General features: G+C 42.3%; 1 protein-coding gene across 5 annotated transcripts in view; it reads left to right on the top strand.

Moving 5' to 3' along the window:
• Positions 1 to 21265, top strand: part of LOC139590792 (sodium channel protein type 5 subunit alpha-like) — a 218195-nt gene that overhangs the window by 125901 nt on the left and 71029 nt on the right. For all 5 annotated transcript variants that reach the window (XM_071428529.1, XM_071428526.1, XM_071428525.1 and 2 more), the window contains one exon: positions 15274 to 15741. In XM_071428529.1, coding sequence (XP_071284630.1) covers positions 15274 to 15741 — 468 coding nt within the window. The remainder of the gene's footprint in view (positions 1 to 15273; positions 15742 to 21265) is intronic.

A 21265-nucleotide genomic window follows, 5' to 3' on the forward strand; every position in this document is an offset into this window, starting at 1 on the left:
CCAATGCAACCTGGATGGGAATAATGGCTTAGAAGGAGGAGAAAGGCAAGAAAGATGAAGGGTCAATTAGCACAGATCCTGGCCTGACAGATGTGCAAGAGAGAGATTTGGGATTGGGGGGATTGTTTGGGTGGGAAAGAGAAATGGGTACAGCTTTATGTGAAGCTTAATCTATGAGAAGAAATTCACAGCAATTCCCTGCCCTGAATCACTTTCCTAAATAACAGAGCCTAAGCAATATAAGGTGTCACTGGGTCCCATGTGTCTGTCTAATGCTTTTTTTTTTGTTTTGTTTGCTAAAGTTGCCTTTAGTTCAATGTTTAGAGCGAAGAAAACAGATAAAAAACCACAAAAGAGGCAGCCTTGTGTGTGCTTATGCAGCAGCAATGTGTAGTGCTGAAATGTATGAGACAGGGATGATATTTGGATTGCATGGTCTTCAACACAGGGGCTTTGCTTCTGTATAAACCCATTTCTAGAATTAATTACTGAGTTTCAATAATTGAGCACCACAACCTCTAAATGAGGAACGTAAGAGTGAGTCTGTGTGGCCACCTGTGAAGGAGAACTGGTAGCCCACCCTGTGGGAATCCATCAGCTGTATGGGAGCTGTACAGGTCTATCCCAGCTGGAATATTGTGATCAGTGCAGAGTATGAAGAAGTTTAATAACACAGATTGAGATGTTCTTTTGCATTTGCCCTCGGTGCCAGAAAATATCCCTGAACACATTTAATTTATTAGTGTAGGAGTATCCATAAAGTCCTGTCTCACTCAATGCTGATGCTTCTCCATCACTGCAGATTTCTCAGCAGATCACGTCTGGGCTTGAAAGAGGCTTATGGTAATGTCAGATTTTCTCTTTGTTTAAATGAAATGGGTACAGAGAACTATCATTATCCCTTGTGGTAAAACCAGAAGTAATAGCAAAATAGCATCTTACAGGCCTGGGTAAAAGTGGATTACGATTTTGCATTTCAAGAGCTCAGACAACCAAAACATATTAGGATGGTCAAAGGTGGTCTTCAGATGGAGATTTGTATTTCTGCCTGACATGATAGGGCTGTCACTGAGGGAAGATACATCAAAACCCCAATGCTTTTAAAAGACAGGAAGCATTAAACCACGGAATTTCAAGACTATAAAACTTTTTAAAGGGTGATGAAGGGCTGTTTTACCCCAAAAAGTACAAGGCCTCTTTAATTCAGACAACCTTTGCCAAGAAATGAATGCAAATGGAACTCTGATGACATATGATAGCCCTCTTCCAGCTATCTCCCTATTTTCTTTTCAAATTATATACAAATATAGAATACCAAAGCCCCATTTGTGTGGGTTTTACTGTGTATCCCTAGAGAAATGTTTAACTCAAGGGTTCCAGCAAGACTTGCTGCCATGAATCAAGTAATTATTTTTGCATTTAATGACAAACATGACTTACTCATGAGGGCCACTGAGGACGTCCACCGTGTGAATAAAGGTTAATCTCCTTGGAGGAATATGTAGTATTTGTATTGAATCTAATTATTAATAGAAATGAAGTGCAATTTTAAAATATTGTGTGCCTTCTAATTGCAAATCAAACTAGATTTGATCTGCTTGCTGGAAATTAAAGCAGGTTTGGGAAGAAGGTATTACAGCCCAAATTACAACATTTATGGTTTAGATTTTTAATTTTTGAATCACAGTAGAGGTCTGCAGTGTCCTCAAGCTTTACATGTTGTACTTCTGCCTCTAAGCACACACTTTCCTTGGGGTCCATAGGTTCTACTTCTTGCACAATGGAAGGAAGAGAGGATAAGGTGCAACTATGTGAAACCTGTGGAAAAACAGCTTTTTGCAAGGAGCAGGGAAGCCACAGGAGATTTGAAGAGAGCTCAGGTTGTCCCAAGTCTCACACAAACACTCCCTTCCCTCCCCTCTCTCTGCACCCCATTGCTCACGTCCTGGGTGATGCTGTTCACCTTATCTGCTCTTTCAGCAGCTCCCAACATTCTGGAAATCTGCATTTGTGTTTTGGTTACATCAGCTGAGAGGGCCAGCAGATAAACAGGCAGGAATAGGCACGTCAGGAGCAGTCATCGTCAGGACAGACAAAATCTGCAAAGCAGCGAGCGAAGGGCACGTGGGGCACCAGGGAGGAGGAGGATTGATCAGAAAGCTGCAGGAGCCATAATGAGAGCTGGGGAATACTGGCAACAAGGAGAGTTTGAGGGTCCAGAAGAAGCCAGGGAGCCCAAGGGATCCTCAGTGAGGAGTGGAAGTGTCGTTTGAGTCTGTCTCATCAGCTCGGGCACTTACGTAAGGGAGGCGAGTTTCCTCTCCTGAGTCACATGTGGCTCTGCAGGAGAGCAGCCCAGAATCCATCAATAAGCTCAGCTGGGGATACAAAGAAAGTGGTGTCAGAACAACTGTCAGCATGTCACTGCTGTCCTCCTTGCTCCTACTCATCTGGCAGTGGGAATATTTGGTGTGATGCTGCCGAGCTCAAACCTCCAAGGGAGGCAGATAAACCCCAGCACATTCCCAGCTTCTCCCTCCATCATTTCCATGCCAGCTACCTGAACACTCTGTGTGTCCCAAAGCAATTTTAGCCATTTGTATTCCCCATTATCCAGCCTTTCTTGAGAAGTGCCTGGGAAGCAGAGCACTCAGGTAGTCGAGGCTTTTGGGCAAGAATCTGGCTATGTCTGCTTAAGTATTAAACATCCTCAGGGTTAAAGAAATGTCCCCCAGAAACAGATGGCATCATCTGATGCTTCAAAAAAATAAATCCTGACACCAACCATCAATCAGTCCAGTTGCCTCTGATGGCTCCTAGTAGAGATGGAAAGCCTCCATCCTCTTGTGAGTTACAAAGCTTTGAAATACAAAGCTTTTGCCTGACACCCCAGGCTTTAAAAGCTGTATGATTTATCAGTACCCACATAAATAACTATAATTTATTTTATTGGGTGGATATATCCCACCCAATAAAATAAATTATAGTTATTTATAATATACATATAAATAATTATATATATAGTTATTTATACATATTTACTACATGTATAACACTGGATGCTGGTGCTAAAAAGTCTGGGGAAATTAATCTCACTGTATTTATGGTGGGCCATCAAAGACTGCTGGGTTTTCAAGATGCCATTCTATGGTAGATTGGAATCTACTCAAATCTGGGAGGTTTAGGGCTGCTTCCCCCCAGATATGTGAAGGAAATGCAGCTGAAAATAAATAGGAATGACTACTTTCAAAACCTTCTTCTAAAAAGTAATCTGCTTCTTTCTGTCACTTCAGATTTATGAGAGTCTGTATCTGCTACAGGCTCAGTTGTTTCTTCTGAAGAGTTGAGTCTTGGCACTTGGTGACTAAATCTGAGCTTGCATCTTAGGGGGACAAGTGTGTTTTCAAGGTATTACATGGTGTTTGTGTTGAATATATACTAAAATCTGGCAATTTTTTCCCTGCAATATTCATCCACAGAAAGGTAGATATTTGAAAACACAGCTAGCTCAAATCCCAGTAGGAGTTGGCATACATAGAGGAGTGAGCTTTTGCTTCGGATGAAGCTCAAAGGAGGCTGAAAACAAAAAGTGGACTAAAACTTTTTTTTTTTTTTTAAATTTATTAGTGACATAAGGAATTCCCAAAGCAGTAGTCCAAAGCAGATTCATTAGTGGACTGTGACAGATTTTGGCATTTGGTGCAGATTTTCATCAGTAGAATTATAAATATTGCTTCTTGATCTATAAATTAGTCACTGGGATATATCAGAGAGAAATAAAATCTGTTAACAATGCTAGTGCTCTTCTGTAGGCATGGGTATAGGGGAACACAAAACTATCTTCCATTTCTTCCATTAACATTTATGGGTATGAGGTGTCTTGGAAATATGGAGGAAGAAGAATGATAATACATTACTTCAATTGACCCAACCCTTTGTAAACCATCCCCATGCCTTGTGTTCTAATTGTGTTTCCAAATCAAAGATATTTCTCTAAAACCATTGTTGAAGTGTTGACCCCATGATAGGAACTACTGACACGATGGAATATTTTTAATAAGATACACCATATGTATGTTTTATGTTCTCACAGATATTTTACTTGTGAAGATTCTAAGGGAAGCTAAGATATTATTTGGAAAACTGCAGCCCTGGTAGCAGGTGGTGTAGCAGGCATGAGTAGGGTCAGCCTGCCCACTTTCTGTCCTACATGTGTCCTTGATTAGTAGTGTAAGTAGGGGTTTGTCAGTGGTTAAGTTCTTGCTAATAACTGGGTAGTTATTAAAATCTAGAAGGCACTGAGTCAAATTTAATTGGGCAAGAGTGTGCAAAGGTAGGTACAACTAAATGTGTCTCTTTTTATTAATGTCACAGTGCAAGTTGTCTAGATGTCACTGAAAGGGTAATGACAACAGAATTATTCCTAACATGTGCTCAGGGAAAGGCAAGGTTTTAATGCTAAAATAGACCAGGTGGTACAAAATTAATACATTATTTACGACTCCTAAACATCTTACATTTTTTTTTAAAAAAAAATCCTGTTACAAATATTTTTTTTCCTTCACCAAAAATAAGCAGTGAGCTGTTCATTCTTACAGTTGCCTCTAGAAATATCTTGTTAAAAAGAATATGTGAAACAACCAGTGAGTCATGACAGACTTAACCTTCTTAGCAGGTGTATGATATTTAAGAGACACTGGAATTTATTTTTTCATGTACAGTGCACATTCATATCTGGATTCTCCACCCAGCACATGTGTGGCAACACAGTCTGTGGCTTCCCAAGGAAAAATGCTGAATAATGCATTTGGAAAATAAATGTAGTACACAGGGTCAGATACCAGTTTCCTGCTTTTTGGAGTCTTATTGAACAGTAAGAAATTCCTGCAAAGGGAATTCCTGCCTTTGGTCTCCTGCTACCATTCCACATTTCTTCATCTTTCTGAAATTGCATTCATCTGTGTCTTACTGTGCTAAACTTCTTTAAATTCAATAAACTGACTGACCCACACTTACTGAGGAGAATCTCCAATAGATATAGATCTATTTCATCATTTTTATATTATTGCAAACAATACAAGGGAAAGGAGAACCAAACCTATTGATTTTTCATCTCTCTTACTATTTTTGTTTCTTTGCTACTATTTAAGTCCCTTTTGTTCTATTTCCTTGACTCCAGATTCATGTGTTAATTTTTTTTCCTGTTTTGTTTGGGTCATTCTTAGCCAGAATCATGTTTAAATTAGTTCTAATTGAATATGAATCAAATCTGCTGTTCCTTTAATTATCTTCTACCTAAAATGTATTTTCTTCCATTTTGGTCAGTTCTGGGATTCATTGCCTTGGAATCAAAGAGTGGCTTATGTTGGAAGGGACCTTAAATCTCATCTCATTCCAACCCCCCTGCCATGGACATGAATGGACACCTTCACTATCCCAGGTTGCTCCAAGCCCCTTCCAACCTGGCCTTGAATTCTTCCAGGGATGGAACAGTCACAACTTCTCTGGGAAACCTCTCCCAGTGCCTCACCACCCTCACAGTGTAAAATTTCTTTCTTATGTCTAATATAAATCTCTCATTTTTCAGTTTAAAGCCATCATCCCTTGTCCTATCACTCCACGCCCTTGTCCCAAGTCCCTCTGCAGATCTCTGGTAGCTGCAGTAACTGTAACATGATCTCTCCATGGGAATTTTGGAAGCATTCAGAAAGGTGCAGGATTACCCACAGCTCAGCCACAGACCCAAGGGGAGGGGCTGACCACTGAGGACCCTCTGGGGCCCAGGAGCAGGTGCTGGCAGATGAAATGGGTGGCGTTTTAGGACAGCAGTGAGGTGTGTGTGTGTCAGCACCTCCCGCCTTGCAGGGCATGGCTTTCACTGTGGAGATGTAACTGGCCCCACTGCTGCTAAATCCTCCTGTTTCTTTAATGAAATGTGGGGGTTTGTCCCACTTCTGAGTCATGGGGCTTCTACAAGAGGAGTCTGTGAAAGCCACAAGCCCAGCCGTGTGCTGTGAAGGCAGGAGATTTCATACTGTGCAAAATTACTGGTAGAAATCTTTTTTGGAGCTTTTTTGAGATTTTGGAGCTCTTCTGAAAGAAGGCCTCCTGGCTGGCAGGCAGCTCTGTCACTTTGTTCTGCCCTTCCAGGAATCTGCACTTGGAAAATGCACAAAATCAGAACCTCCTTACACCTCCCAAATTCACTGTAGAGGTATCCTTTTCACATTTCAATATCCTTTTCACATTTCCTACTTTTTAATAGGAAAGTATGATTTTGTGAGGGAACCGAAATTAAAATATTAAACCTGGGAAATTGATTAGAAAGTAAGATTTTTAAAGGAAACCATGTTCTCCCTGAAATTAAAAAAAAAAAAAAAAAAGTGGGGGGAAAGATAATATTAATGATTTCTTGACTCTCTGATTTAATTTTCGAGTCTCTGGGCCTACCCTCATAGTGATTTTTCTTTGTTGTAATATATTGGCCACAGGGAGCCTTTACTGTGCCCCTTGTCACTGGTTTTCTTTCAATTTTACTCTGTTTCCATGTGGGATTTTTTTATCCTTTTGGTTCTCTGTGGCTCTTACCTTTCCCCAGCTGTTTTCTGCCATGTGTGAATGAGATTTGCCTCTTTCTCTTGATCTCCAGACCTGACTGCCCAAGGGACACGATGGCCCTGAGATGACTGAGGGCAAAACTTAGCACAGTCCTTGGTCACAACTGAGTGTCCCCCTCTCTGTGGTGGTGTAGGATCTGAATTGTAAGAGGATGAGGATCTGTGGAGGTGTAGGATCTAAATTGTAAAAGGATGATTCCAGGGATCCCACTCTGGCTGGACTGGGCAGTGTCCTCCATGTGAGCCTCCTAGGGTTGGATTTGGTCTTCAGGTAGAAACTGCAGATCTTAAGCATCCAAAATTAGAGGGTTTTTTCATTGTATAATTGGTAGAGCAGCTGTTGTTTGCATGCAGCCAGTGAAAATATTCCAGGGTAATGCAGGTGTTTCTCATTGATCATCACTCCTTGCAGGGAGCAGCAACAGCAAAGACTCCCCAGACTGTGCAGTCTGTCTTGCTCTCTGATTGTCCTGACATCCTCCTCAGCAGGGCAGCCAAACACGTTTTGTTGACTTAGCAGAAGGGTAATTGTCTCTTGGTTTGCAAACAATAAACTTTCCATAGTTTCCCTGGTGTTTTTGGGGTACCTTGAGCCTTTAACATCACGAACACAGCCGGTTTTGCTGGGAGAAGTTTTCAACTGGACTTGTCTCACAGCACATTTTGTCTGTCTAGACAGTGCTTTGAGAAGTCCACAGCAGCTCTGATGGAGCCCTTGCTACTCTGGTGAATTAATGTTGTTTTGATATCTGATGAAAAACCTGCAGGAACATGTTTGTTTTTATGCCATGACTCCAGTACTGGGAAGAATTTATCTGACTCCACTCACCCTCTCTTCCTCCTCATATATAACATTTGGAGTCTTGGAATTTCAGAAATTTCAAGAAAACATTTGGTTTCCAAAGACTCATCATCTAATATTTCTAAGGAACATACTTAGGAAAAAAAAAATAACACTGAAAGTCATCAGCAACAAAAGAAATCCAAATTCAACAGTTCTTGACCAGATTTGGAGTGGTACAATTTGTCTGCACAGTTTCATGCACGTAGGTGAATAACAAATGAAAAAGTCTTGGAAACATGAGGCAAGCACCAGGTTGTGGTAAGAAGTGTCACAGGTTGCCTCAGATTGATGTTTCCAGGATTGTGTTTCAAGTGACAAGGACATGGGCACCTCGCTCTTCCAGCTTGTGGGGTGCTGCAGGACCTGGGGATGAGGAGAGGCAGAGGTTGGTCCCTCCTGTGCAAAGGGAAGAGAACAGGATTGAGGAATCTGCCCTATTAATCACAGATACCCCTTTAAACCCCGAAGTGAGAAATTGGGTGATCATTCCCCACCCCATCAAACACAGGTGAGCACAGCTCCCATCCAGCATCACTTCTCTGCCCTGCACTGCTCAAACAGCTGCACCAGACACACCAAAACTGCAGGGAAACATAAAGTTCAGTCCCTGAAGAGAAGAACTGTCAGTAAAGCCCCCAGCTTTATTGTAAATACCACAAAAACATTCAGGGTAGAGGGAACACCCTCAACTCAACCCATTCCTGAAGATCCAGCTGAAGCTGCATCAGCCTCCCTACTTGTTCTTCATAGGCCAGTGGTAAAATCAAGCATTGTTCTCCACTTTTTCTGGGTAAATAGAAATCATTCACAAAAAATCTCTGAAATTACAGCCACTTTTTGCATATGAAATAATTATTCTTACCATATTACTTACATTTTTTCTTTCCTAAGGAGAACATCCACTCTCATTGCCATCATGAAGTAGTTCAGAAATTTTACTTAGGAAGTAGACTGTATTTTCTGAGTAGTTATTAAAATTCATTTTCTTCTATTTAAACAGATAAACCAGTTATTTCACCTAAGAGGCTAATACAGAGCTGATGAGAAAAAATTCCTGTTGGAAGAATTGGTATTGCAGTGGTACTACAGTGCCCCACAACCCTCCCACCTGCAGCTGCCTGTGGGTTCAAACACTTTCCACATGGGAAGTTGTGTGGCTGCAGGGCAAGAAATTCATATCCCCATTTCCATGTGCTTTCCTAGCTGGTCCTGGGCAAGAAAAATGAAGGAGATTGATGGTGTCCAACCTGTGCTCTCCCTCACTTGCCCCAGGCCACAGGGACCTCTTGCCAATCTTGTGTTATCATGATCATTTTGACAGCAAGAAACTAAGATATCAGAAGAATGGGATTATGAGATTGACTGCAGGATAAAGGGAAACTGGGCTGGGAGGATATAAGCTTCTTATCCAAGCACAAATAACTGAAATAATAGGAAGGGAATATAGAAAATAGGTGATCATGTAAATTGCTTTTTGCAGGAATAGTCTCTCTTAGTAGACTTTGCCCTGGGATGAAAATGCACAAAAGATTGAAAATACAACTCCAAGGAAGGAAATAATCCTCCAGAGAGACTGACTACATTACTGACCTATTACTGCAGATCTCTAACTTAGATCTATCACTTAGTGCAATGAAATCCCCTTTCTGAGCAGTTTTTCTTCGCAGCTTAGTGGATTCTGCTGCAGTAAACAAAATATAATAATTGGCACCTATTTTGTTAGGCTTGCTAGAAGGTCTCCAAAGAACAAACTGCATCTCTCCCATCTGTGCTAGTCAAAGAACAGTGCAGATGTCCACTGCCATCCATGAACAGGAAGGAAATCAGATATTTTCACTGGTCAGAGAGTGCCTGAAGAGCTTCTTGCTACTCTGTATTTACCAGGCACTGCAGGTAGATGGGCCCTGTTTGTCCACAATAAAAAAAGTATTAAATGAGTAGCTGAAAAAAGTATTCAATGGTGATCCTGGCAGGTACTTCACATGCACTGTCTGGCCTTTCCTATGCAGCTGAGTGCCAGAAGTGACAATCAGCTGCCACAGGGTTACAATTTGGATTAATGGCTTCCTTTTTGCACGGTAGATTTCACTGATGGGGGTATTTTCCTGTTGTTACAGCAAATTCTGCTTGGCTGGCTCCTAGGAGATTTCTCTTCCCCAGGAAAGAAAGGTGTAAAATCCCTTCCCTCCTCCTGTGTGACACCAGTGAGGGTCCAGGGCAGTGGATGCAGTGCTGAGTTAATTCACAGGAGCTCAGGAGGCTGCACACTGTCTGACTGAATGACAGATGGAAGGTTAAATACATAAAGATTTATATTGCTCCACTTTTACCAAATCAAGGCAAACAAAAAGGTGGAAGGGAAAGGAAGAAGCAGTCTCATGGTTTTGTTCCAAAAGTGCTCTAACTTCAGCAGCAGAGCTTGCAGATATATCTTCAAACAGGATTCGATGAGAAGGTGTCATCTGAATAGAAATTGTCTGATTTTGCCCTGTGTTGACACAAAAGGAGATGATGGAGCTGAGATACTCAGAATGCAGCCTACCACAGCATCATGTGTATCTCCCTGCCTAGAGCTTTTTGGGGAGGACAGGTGCTTCCAGCAGCCTGTTTCCCCCCCATGGATGGGGAGCTTGGAATCAGCCTCAGAGCTCCAGGCCCCTGTGCTTTTCACTTTCTGCCAGCACAGAATTGTGCAGCACCTTGCACAGTGCCTGGTTTGTTACCCTGTGCTGCTGCTTGGGTTGGGGCTGGAACACCCTGGGCTCCCCTCTGCCCTGGGGAAAGCTGTAAAGGCTGGTTTAAAGGCTGCTCACCACTGTCCTGGAGTGTGATTGTCCCCAGGATGGGCTGCTGGGTGTGACAATGGACAGTGTTGTTGCTCATGTGATTTAGTTTTAGATAGGCCTGCAGGGAGCTGGACTTGATGATTCTATGGGTCCTTCCAGCTTGAGATACTCTGATTCTGTGTGGCTTATTTGACCTGCATCTACCTTTAATCCAGCTCTGAGATACAAAATCCAAGCTTGCTTAGTCTTGGGTGGGCACTGCTCAGCTCCTCAACATCCCCTGGGATGCCAGACTGTCTCCATTGTCTGCAGACATCCTGGGAAAACTGCAGCTTAAGCACCTCAGGGAGGCACCTGCCACGGGGCTGAATTAATCTGATCATTTGTGCCTCATACTGGCACAACCAGAGTCACGAGCTTTGGAAAAGGCATTGGAAGTGAGAAGGTCAACGAAAGCATGCTGGATTGTCATTAGGCTAAAAGCTTAATATAATTATACTAAAAGAATTTGGGGTTCTTTGAGTGCATCTGTCATTTGATTCCCAACCCCAAAGACCAGAAAAGCGACCTGCTTTCACAGTCTGGCTGCTCAGTGTCACTGGAAAGCAGATTTCTTTCCAAGGGGATCCATATGGACATAGAAATCTGCCATTGCTTTTGCAAACTGAGGTAATCTTTAGTTAGCTTTTACTTAAACTGAAAGCACTGTGTTAGCAGCCAGGAGGACTGGGTATTATTAGTAACCTTTTACAGGAAATGTGGTGTGTCATGGGTTAGGCATATTTTTTTTTTTTCTGGAAAATGCAGTGTACAGTGAAATGTGGGAATAGGTAAACATAAAGTGCTTATTCAGCAGTTCATTCTGTTTGAATGCCCAGCAATGCAACTCTGAGGTTACCTGCTCATGAAGGAAGCAGGGAATGATATTTGAGATTTATTTTTGGCTCAAAGCATGAAGTGCAAATGGTTCTTTGTGCAAAATGTCAGCTGCATTTCTGGGAAGAAAATAAGATTGCTTTAATAATCCATGGTAAATAACAATACTGAGGATGCTACATGAACCTGCAGGTGTATCTAGACAAACATATCTAATGTATACATGTAGCTTGATGTCTGAAATGAGTACAGAAAAGTGAATCAAAGTGCTTCAAACCTTTAGTGAAGAGCAGAGTTAATGAAGTACAGGATGAAATTCAGCTTCAGACAAGGAAATTCCTGTGCATACAAGGAGATATTAATGTATGGAGATATCTGGGCTACAACCACTCTGCAGAGGTCTGGGGATTGACTCAGTTTGGCCTGAGGACCTCTGGGGATACTGCAGGGTATCCATCCTGGCCTCCAGCTGGACACAGATCTCCCAGAATAGCTTTCTGATATTTTTTGTCCTTCTGGGAAATTGCCTGAGGGTGACTTGGGCATGGAAGGGTCAGATGGCACTAGACATATTGGCAGATGCACGTAGCCCTGGCATGGTCACCTGTGCTTGGTCAGTCTCTGTTGTCCACAAGATGAATTTCTGATTGAAATGAGGCTTAGGTGCACCATTAGACTCTCAGGGTTTGATGTTTGAGGCTGGAGGCAGCTGCCATCCTTGATGAGCAATTCAGTCCCCTAAATTTGGCCAATCTGTCTCCCCCTGCAACACATGGGATGCCCTGGTTGGATGGCAGCTGGAGCTTTGAGAGGTCACAGACCTCCTGTGAGATATCTCAGATACCTTCCAGCATCAGCAGACACCTCTGTTAAGATAATGGAATATTACCTACAGAGTCCAGAAGATTTTTATTCTGGCTCCCTTTATCCCCTCCCTTCCTCCAGCTGCTCCCTCTCACATACACACATGGTTATTTTCAGGACACTTGTAGAAGTGTGGTTATCTCTGAGCCCTCATCCTGCTGTCAAACTGGGTTGAAAGTGGCTAAAGGGGATCTCTCAGTGCCTCCTTCCCTGGTGGGCTCCCACCTGCTTGGCTGCACATCCACTGCTCTGGTTTCACACAGCATCAATTGCGAGGGGGATGTGAAAGGAAAAATTGCTTACCACCAGGGCATCACAGTGATGAGGAGACCCACACAAGCTCTCAGTGTGGTGGACCAGCTAAGAAACAATTAGCTTTAATCCCACTTTACCTGGGAGCAGGGCAGTGCTGGGGCAGCAATGGTTTATTCACTGGTTCATAATGGACGGGGGCATCTGCTGTGCCACCAACTGCTTTTGTTTTCAGTCACAGTGATTGCAAAGGGTACTTTACAAAACAGCCCTGACAGGGCACTTCAAACACTGTGCCATCAGAGTGATTAGGACCAGGTTTTCAGAATTCTGTCCCATATATTCTGAATATTTGAAATAAGAGGGAACAGGGTAAGGGGACGATAGCAAAAAGATTGTGGCTCTTTGGTAAGACCCAGTTAAATAGAGGTACTTTTTATGCTGTTTATGTTGGTCTAGCAGGTGTTTTCAACTTAAAGTACTATCAGAAAGAGAGAAGTTAGGAGGCTTACAGGTATATCTGGTAGTATTAAGAGATCACAGAGAAAATACCTGCACAAAGTCCATTTTATTGCTGTAAATGGCAAGAGTGCTGCAGCACTGACCTCTCCTTGCCAGCACCCAGAGCTGCCACCCACCCACTTGGTACAGGCAGCAGCTGAGTTGATACCAGGCAATTTGGGATTGGTTTGTTTTGGGGTAAATATATTTTAGCAGATATTGGTTTGAGTCACCTTTGCCCTGTTCCTGTCATCCCAAGCATCCACCTGCAGTGTGAACTTTTTGCCCTGATAAATCCAGCACAAAAGCTGTAATTTATTTCTTCTCAGACCATAAGAGATGTAATGTACAATATACAGCAACTGGTGACCAGCCTGTGAGATATATTACTGGGGATGGCCTTTGAGAAGAAGCTGGCTTTATTTATTGGATATAATGGTATTTATTCGGGGCAGGGGTGTAAAAAGAGGTTTAAACCATCAAATATATCACTTAAATGCCTAGTTGTGTCTAATCTTGCCACACACTGCCAGCAAAAGTAGAGAGTTCTGAAATGGCAAGAACAAGAGGAAGGTAACACACAATCTCAACTTCAGTTTGGATCTTTTCATAGACCTGTGAAAATCTTTAAATATTTTTTTTTTTCCTGACTAGTAACAGCATTTTCAGGACCAAGCCTGCTTTGGGAGTGAGTCTTGCTCAATTTGGCCACAGTAATCTGGTTGTGATGGCTTGTTTTAGCCTGGAGGGAGAAGTTTTTGAAGCTATATGACCTCAGAGGTGTTTATTCACAGTCACAATAGATTTCCTTCATGGCCCAGAGGATATTTAAAACAAGACTGTCTGTGAAAATGCATACAAATGTTTAGAAATGTTTCCAAATGTACAGTGTGGTTGAAGTGCCTTGCCTATATACATCATTGTCATAGAATCATAGAAGAATTTGGGTTGGAAGGGACCTTTAAAGGGCACCTAGTGCAGTGAGCAGGGACATTTTTAACTAGATCAGGTTGTTCAGAGCCCCATCCAACCTAACTTTGAATGCTTCCAGTGATGGGAACCTGTACCTCGCCATCCTCATCTTCAAATATTTCTTCCCTAAATCTAGTCTGAGACTCCCCTCTTTTAGTTTAAAGCCATTTCCCCTTGTCCTATTACAACACTCCTACAAGATTTGTCCCCATTTTTCCTATAGACCCTGTTTAAGCACTGAAAGGCCACAGTGAGGTCTTCCCAGAGCTTTTTGGGGAGGTTTTTTTGTATTCTATTTAGGAGCTTTACATTTTATTTTCCATGTTTTGGGGTGTTGGGGGTGGAGAGGGAGGAAGGGAATGTCAGTGTGTGTTATTGTCCATGCTAAATTTTTGCACCTGAGGTCAATGTGTTTGAAAATACCTGCAGACTCCTTTTCCTGCTGAAACCACCTTAGAAATTAGAAACCCTCAGTAATTAGAGGGATTTCCATGATGGGGCTACAGGCCACAGATGAGATGAAACTCAGATCCTTCTGTCTCCAGGACCAAACATGTCTTAGTTGGGATGGTCACAACACAAAGCAACACACTCCATTTTCAGAAGGCTTCAAACCTGTTTTTATTACAGCATGCATGCTTTTTATGCATTCTTACAAAACTCACAAGTTTACACTTTACTCGTTGGTCACGAGAGACAAGATGCTTATAGGAATAGGCATTTGCAGGTTTCTCTTATTTATCCTCCTTTCTTTCTTGGTTTCTCTGTCGATGACCTTGGCAGAAAATTCTTTCAGGGCTGAACATGGATCCTCTTATCCAACTTCTCTCTGGCTCACAGAAGTCACTGTATCTTGGGTTCTCTAGCTGCTCAGAGTGACTTCAAGATGCATTAGAAAGTCTCTTTTCCCAGCCTGGTGGTCGAAGGAGCCAGAGCTCTTCATTTCTCAGTCTCAAGGTTCTCAAGGTTGTTTATTGTTTCTTGCCTATAAAATTCTTTCTCCTGGCCTGCCAAGGTCCACTCAGCAAGATAATCAGAGACTCTCTGCCTGCCCCCGGGGTGGTGTTATCTTTTTATACGAGAAACTATGTGTACATTATTTAAAATAACTTTCCAATACCTATCACCTGTGTTAGACAGTGAGCTTTGACTCTAAACCAATCTAAAAGTGCCAACATCACAGCAGAAGATGGAGGCCAAGAAGAAGAAGGAGAAAGGCTGGACATGCTCAGATTCCTCCATCTTGCCCCCTGAAGCCCCTTTCTAAAAACCCAAAAAAATCCAATAAATTCACTATCATTCTACTTAAACTTTTGTGGCTTGTAAATCCTCATATAAGATTGGTAATTTTTTCCATGGCTTACAATCAAAGGCACAGGGGTCTTGGGCTCTGTGCCAAGGTCTCCGAGCCCCCTGACAGGGTCTCACATCCTCCAGGGCAGCCAGAGGAATTTCCTGGGTTCTGACAACCGTAAAACCTCTTACACACACACACACACACACATGCATGCCCCCCCACATTTAAAACTAACCAATTTCCTTTCAACTTCACTCCTCCCAGGTGCTCAACCTGTTCCTTGCCTTGCTGCTGAGCTCCTTCAGCGCCGACAACCTCTCAGCCCCGGACGAGGACGGCGAGATGAACAACCTGCAGCTCGCGTTCGCCCGCATCAACAGGGGCCTGCAGTACGCCAAAAAAGCCGCCTGGAACTTCTGCTGCCACGTCCTCAGGCACCCCAAGACCACAGCTGAGAAGAAGGCCATGATGAAACTCGCTGCCCAGAACCCAGGAGCCCTCAACAACTGCGTGAACAGCCACGGCACCACCGAGCCCGGCAAAGACATGGAGAACCACAAGGAGAGCCGTGCTGAGGATGGGGTCAACAAAAATGGAGAGAAACACCCAGCAATTACAGATGATGATTTTATGACCAATCCTGACCTGTCTATTTGTGTTCCTATTGCTGTGGGTGAGTCGGATATCGAGGAGGAGGATGAGGAGCAGAGCACCTTTACGGAAATGGAGCAGGTAGGCAGTTAAAATGTTTGTTAATTTTGGCTTATTAAATGCCATTTGTTCCCACCCTTGGTCTGGATCCATGGCTAGAGATGCAAATGTCCTATGGCCTAATCCTGCCTTTGATATGCTGCTAACTTCAGAAGAAGTTACAGATGCATATCCAAGAGCAAAATTCAGTTTCCAACAAGAGAAATTTCCTTTCTTTGTATTCTTTGCGCTTGTCTAGATTAATTCTTCTAACCAGAGCAATTAAATCCTTTCTCACACAGCAGACTGGTTCTTTTGCCTTTCAGCTGAATCATGGGAATGCTGCAGAACAAATCTTAGGTTAGTGGAGGATTTTTCTCAAAATGGGCACTGTCTTGGTTTAATTTGTGCAACAAGAATTGAGGGTCAGGTAGTTCTCTTTAAAATACAGTAAGACAGAGGATTATATGACAAGGCCCCAGAGAAAGAGAGAAGATGTGTTATCATTTGTTTTCTGACAAGAGAAAGTTACTCGCCTGCTCTTCGGTGTGACATGGCAGATTTCTTTTTTTTTTCTCCAGAGCACTCAGTAGTAAAGTCTGAAAAATCCTGTGCAGTTTGAAGTGTTGTATGAAATGAGGAAAAATCTTCAGGGGAATGCTTTTCTTTGTCTCCTTCTCCCCCTCTCCCTTTTCTTTATCTCTCAGCTCCACACACCATATCTAGCTAATGTTTTCCAGAACCTCCAGCCTTGATCCAGCACCTTCTGACACTGGCTGAAACCAGTGGAGTTCAGCAGGCACTGGATCAAAGCTCCTGCTTCAGATCCAGCTGTCAGGAGGGATCCTCCATCTCATGGCTGAGGGGAAGAAAGTTTGAAAACAAAATAGTTGTTAGAGAAGGAAGGACTGTCAGAAAAAAGCTCCAAGGAAGGATTCTGTGTCAGGAGCTGGGCACAAATCAGCTGCTTAAGGTTAATTTCTGCTGCTGTGTTGTGGAAATCTCTTCAGTGTCAGTGCATCACCAAAAAGTCTTTCACAGTGATCATCTCACCGGGGAGTGGAACAGCAAGAGGCCAGAAAACTTAATCACAAGCTCCACTGTCCAAATAGAAACCTAGGTGACAAAAAGACAAGTCTGCAATTTTTGGTGAACACTTTTAGGGTGGGTTTTCTGTGTCTGTTTAGGGACTATTTTATTGAAATGATCTGTGGATCAGTGTGGTAGTATGAATAATATCTAGTTTTTCTCTTTGAAGTCCTTCTCTATTCCCCTGCTTGAACGAACAAGCAGAGAACATTTGAAAAGTGAAATAGGAATGCAGTAGATGAAGAAGAGAATTGGGAAAAAAAAAAGAAGTAAACTTCATTAATTGAGATAAAGAGAGTTTAATAGGAAAGAAAAGAAAGATTTAATAATACTAAGAGTGGAACTAGAATATGCAAAACAAGTGATGCTCCAGGCATTTGCTCACCACTTGCTGACCAATGCCCAGGCAGTTCCCAAGCAGTGGCCCCTGGCCAGCTTTCCCCCCAGTTTATGGACTGAACATTTATTCTCATTCTCAATCCAAAGCATGGCCCTGTACCAGCTACTGGGAAGAAAAGCAACCTTATCCCAGCTTAAACCAGGGCTGTTCCCTAGTATCAGGTGAGCTGTAAATATTTCCTAGTGTATATGTGGATAATGGTGTATAAACATGTTTAATTATGGAATTCTGGGTTTGGTAATTTTTTTTCTTTTTGTTCTTTAAAGATGCCCACACCTTTCTGCTATGTCTGACAGATGGTAACAATCTCCAACACTCTCAGATTTTTTTTCCTTCACACTGAAAGCAAGAGCTTGTTGAAATTTTGAACTCTGGAAGTGTGTGCCTGTGCATGCTCAGGGGTGTGTGTTGCACCACTGTATCATTCCTCTCTCAAGATAAATAGTAACATTCACAATTGCAAGATAAATCCCAGCATAGGGCGTAGGGGGTTTAGGATTTTTATGTCTTCATGTGCTTTAAAAGTGTAGAAATGCAAATTTCTCTTTAGCTGCACTATGTGTGTAAATTAGTGGAAGAAGCAGGTTATCATTATTTTATACCATAAATGTGGAATTAGAGCTTTAGTAAGATCTATTAGAGTCAGGAGAGAAAGAGCTGATGTAGAAAAAGAGGCATTTCACTGAAATAATATTATGAAAAAAAGGTTGATTTGGAAATATTAAGAAAACTCCTAATAGTTTCAATAATATTGAAACCTCATCACATGTAATAGAAACATTGGGGATTCAGAGTGAAACAAAATAAGGGGAAACAAAACCCAGTAGGAGAAGCAAACCAAGATTCTGCTTTCCCACTGTATCTTTTAATGAAATTCTCAACAAACATTAGAGGAACATTGTCACATTACCACAAGATATTTGGATTGCAGTGAAATAATGTGGTTCACTGCTGGCATGTGCATTAAACAGAAGGCATGGAGTTGAGAAATGAATTAATTAGCTTTGTCATTAGTGCTTTCCAGGCTTGGACAAACAGCTGCTGCAGGTCACTGCTGTTCCCCTGTGCAGAGCCCTGATCAATGGTTTGCAGTTTTTATCTGCAGGTCTGAGGGGTCTACTGCAGAAAAGGTCCAAATAAGCAGAGAGTTCATCTACCCAGAAAGCAATTTTAACAAATTCCTAGAGGGGAAAATGTGTGTGTACAAGGCTGTTCCAACTCAAAAACTCAAAATACATTGGCATAATAAATAAACAAAAATAGGAAGAAGCTTAACAGCAGAAATTATAATTGTGTGATGAGCTTTGCATTTGCTTTTCTGCAAAACCCTAATAAATTTGCACAGCTGTAAATATCTCCAAAAGGAGCAGAGCCATGAGAAAGCAGATGCCAACAAATTGAAAGATCTGTCATTTTTACTGATGCCCATTCTAAAGATGTATGATCTCTGGACTCAGAGGAAAATTCTCTCAATCAACATGTGGGTTACTGCAGGAGAAATTATTGTATTTGAAGGCTGATATGAAATCCCAATTCCCTGGATACTGAGTTGTGGGACATTGCAGTGGGCTGGCCCTTTAACCAAGGACATCCCTGTGGGACTGGGGGGAATAAATTTCCTCACTCACAGCCAGAAACTTTAATCCTGCAGGCCCCAGCTCCATGGGTGTCCTTACCTCCTCCCCTCCAGGATGTCCAGGATAACCAGATTAGAGCTCCCAAAGGAAGAACAACATGAACAAGAGCAAAATTTACATGATTGCACTGAGAGGGCACAATTAGGGTGAAGTATCATTTTGTGCAGAGGGCATCACGTAGAAACCAAACAAGAAATACCAAGGGTATGCTAAACATTCAAATCTATTCCAACTTTCCCCTAATTACAATCCATATTTTTACATATTTCAATATTTTAATATGTACAAAGGGAATGTGTATGTACATTTACTTCTGAGGAGCAGACAAAGTACCCTGCTTCCCTTTAAAGTTGTTGGCTGACCTGGAATTGAGCAGCCCTTTGGCAGCACTGCCAGAACATGTTTTCCTCCTCCTGCAAGTGGATTTTGGTGCAGGAGCATGGAAGAGGAGGTGACAGGAGATGCATAAAAAGGGATAACATGGATGAATGCCTTTGCAGTGCACAGCTAGTAAACCTACACAACTCTTACACACCCTTTACACATTCTCTGTCAGTTGAAGATGCCAGCCCAGATATTCTGTGCTTCCATCAGTCTGTATTGTCCAGTCTAAAAGACTTATCCAATCTAAAAGACTTGTCCAGTCTAAAGGAGAGAGGCTAAAGGGATGCTGGTTTTGGGCAGAACCACAAAGTCATTGATCTCAATAGCTTTGAGACTGGTGATGCCCCCTAACTTTGGGTGTTTTAGGGTGAGGATCATCTCAGCTTACAGCTCCTGTACCAGAAAGGGTACTTCCCAGGTTCTTCCCAGAAAGTCACAAAACTACTCCAAAATAAGCCATTGTGGCTATGAGAAATGGGCCCCAGAGCATTGCACACAGCAGCTTGAAATTTCAGATGATGAGAAAACTTTCTGTGACTGCACATTTTCCTCTGAGTAATGGAAATGTCTAAGTTTAAATTTCAGCTGCCATTTCTATTATCAAAGCTTGCACTGGCAGCAGCCATGCTCCTGAAAGCTGCCAATTTGTGGCACTGTCATTGAGAGAGTTTTGAAGGAGTGAGCCCACCTGATGGCTCCCAAATCTCCTTTGATTACTGAGATGCAAGTGAGATGCTCTGCCAGATCACAGAGCCAGGGTACCTGTACCTGTAGCCCACACATCCCACAGTGAAAGGATCCAAAAGGAAAACAGAACAATGAAAGTCAGCACAGGCACAAGAAATGGGGAGTGAGGCTGAGAAAGAGCTGCTTTGAGCTAAATTAATTTGTCACTGCTGTGTGATATGTGTGCTGCTGCTGGTCACTGCAGCATTTTAGTTTGTTTCTTTATCTAACCCCTTCTCCTTGACCTGTTTATAGTGCTGGGGAAGTCTCTCCCTCTCAGTCCACAAGATTCCTTAAGGATTTAATGATTTTTAGCCTCATAATGAGAAAAAAAGAATAACTCTCTTTCAATTTTTCCCTGTCTTTGACATATAAAATATGGGCTTTCCCAGCAGGAAAGCAGCTCCCAAGAGCTCAGCAGGACCAGAGTAATGTACAGGCTGCATCTTCTCGAGGTTCTTTTGGGTTCTCATTTTGTCTGCCTAGATGATTAAAATGTGGAAGTTACCATCTTGGGCCTCCACAGAGTGCCTTGTAATTACTTTATGACCATTTTTCATATGTGGCACCACCTTTCAGTGCCCTGAAGAAGAAAGAAATAGATTATGGGGACAGCAAGGTGATGAGATAATTAAGTGGATACAGTCCAGTCCAACTAATGCAATGGATTCTACAACAACTTACCTGCAATTTAGCTACATTGAAGGTTTCAGACATCAGAGGGGTTTGTACCATTTACATTAGCTATCTAAGTGAAAAGCTTTTATCTTCAAAAACTTCTGCTTTAGTTTTGCTTCCCTTTCAAGTGGCCCAGAGTTGTAGCCCAGAACAGTGTGTGCCTTTTTCACAGTGACATCACTTTTTGGTTCAGAGGAATCCTGTGATAAATGGACCTAAAGGAGGTTCCAGATGAGTAATGCTGGGTGTCCTAAATCAGCCCCCAAAATACAACATCCTGCACTTACAGTTAACTCTATCTTGTGCCTATTACCACAGTCTCAGTGAGGTTCAGGTTTTTGGGCTCACTCTCTGGAACCTTCTGTTCATCCATGAGTTCCTACAGCCAGGAAATTTTAGTAGTGCCACCTAAAGAAAGGGCTCTACTCTTTCCTTCTCATTTGAGTCAGTTCATCAGGGTTGTTACATCTTTCTGCCCTTCCTTAAATTGAGTTACTACACATGTTGCCTTACTCAAATCTCTTGTTAATGGCCACCCAGCATGCCACTGAAGAGAAAACCTTTTGTATTTGTTGGGTCCCCAGACAAAGGAAGGAATAATGAATCTGACTCCATGTTCTCAGAAGGTTAATTTATTAATTTATGATACTAA

This window comes from Agelaius tricolor, unplaced genomic scaffold, assembly GCF_023055355.1.
Source record: "Agelaius tricolor isolate 1412-34295 unplaced genomic scaffold, bAgeTri1.0.p SCAF_6, whole genome shotgun sequence".
In the NCBI taxonomy this organism is placed as follows: Eukaryota; Metazoa; Chordata; class Aves; order Passeriformes; family Icteridae; genus Agelaius; species Agelaius tricolor.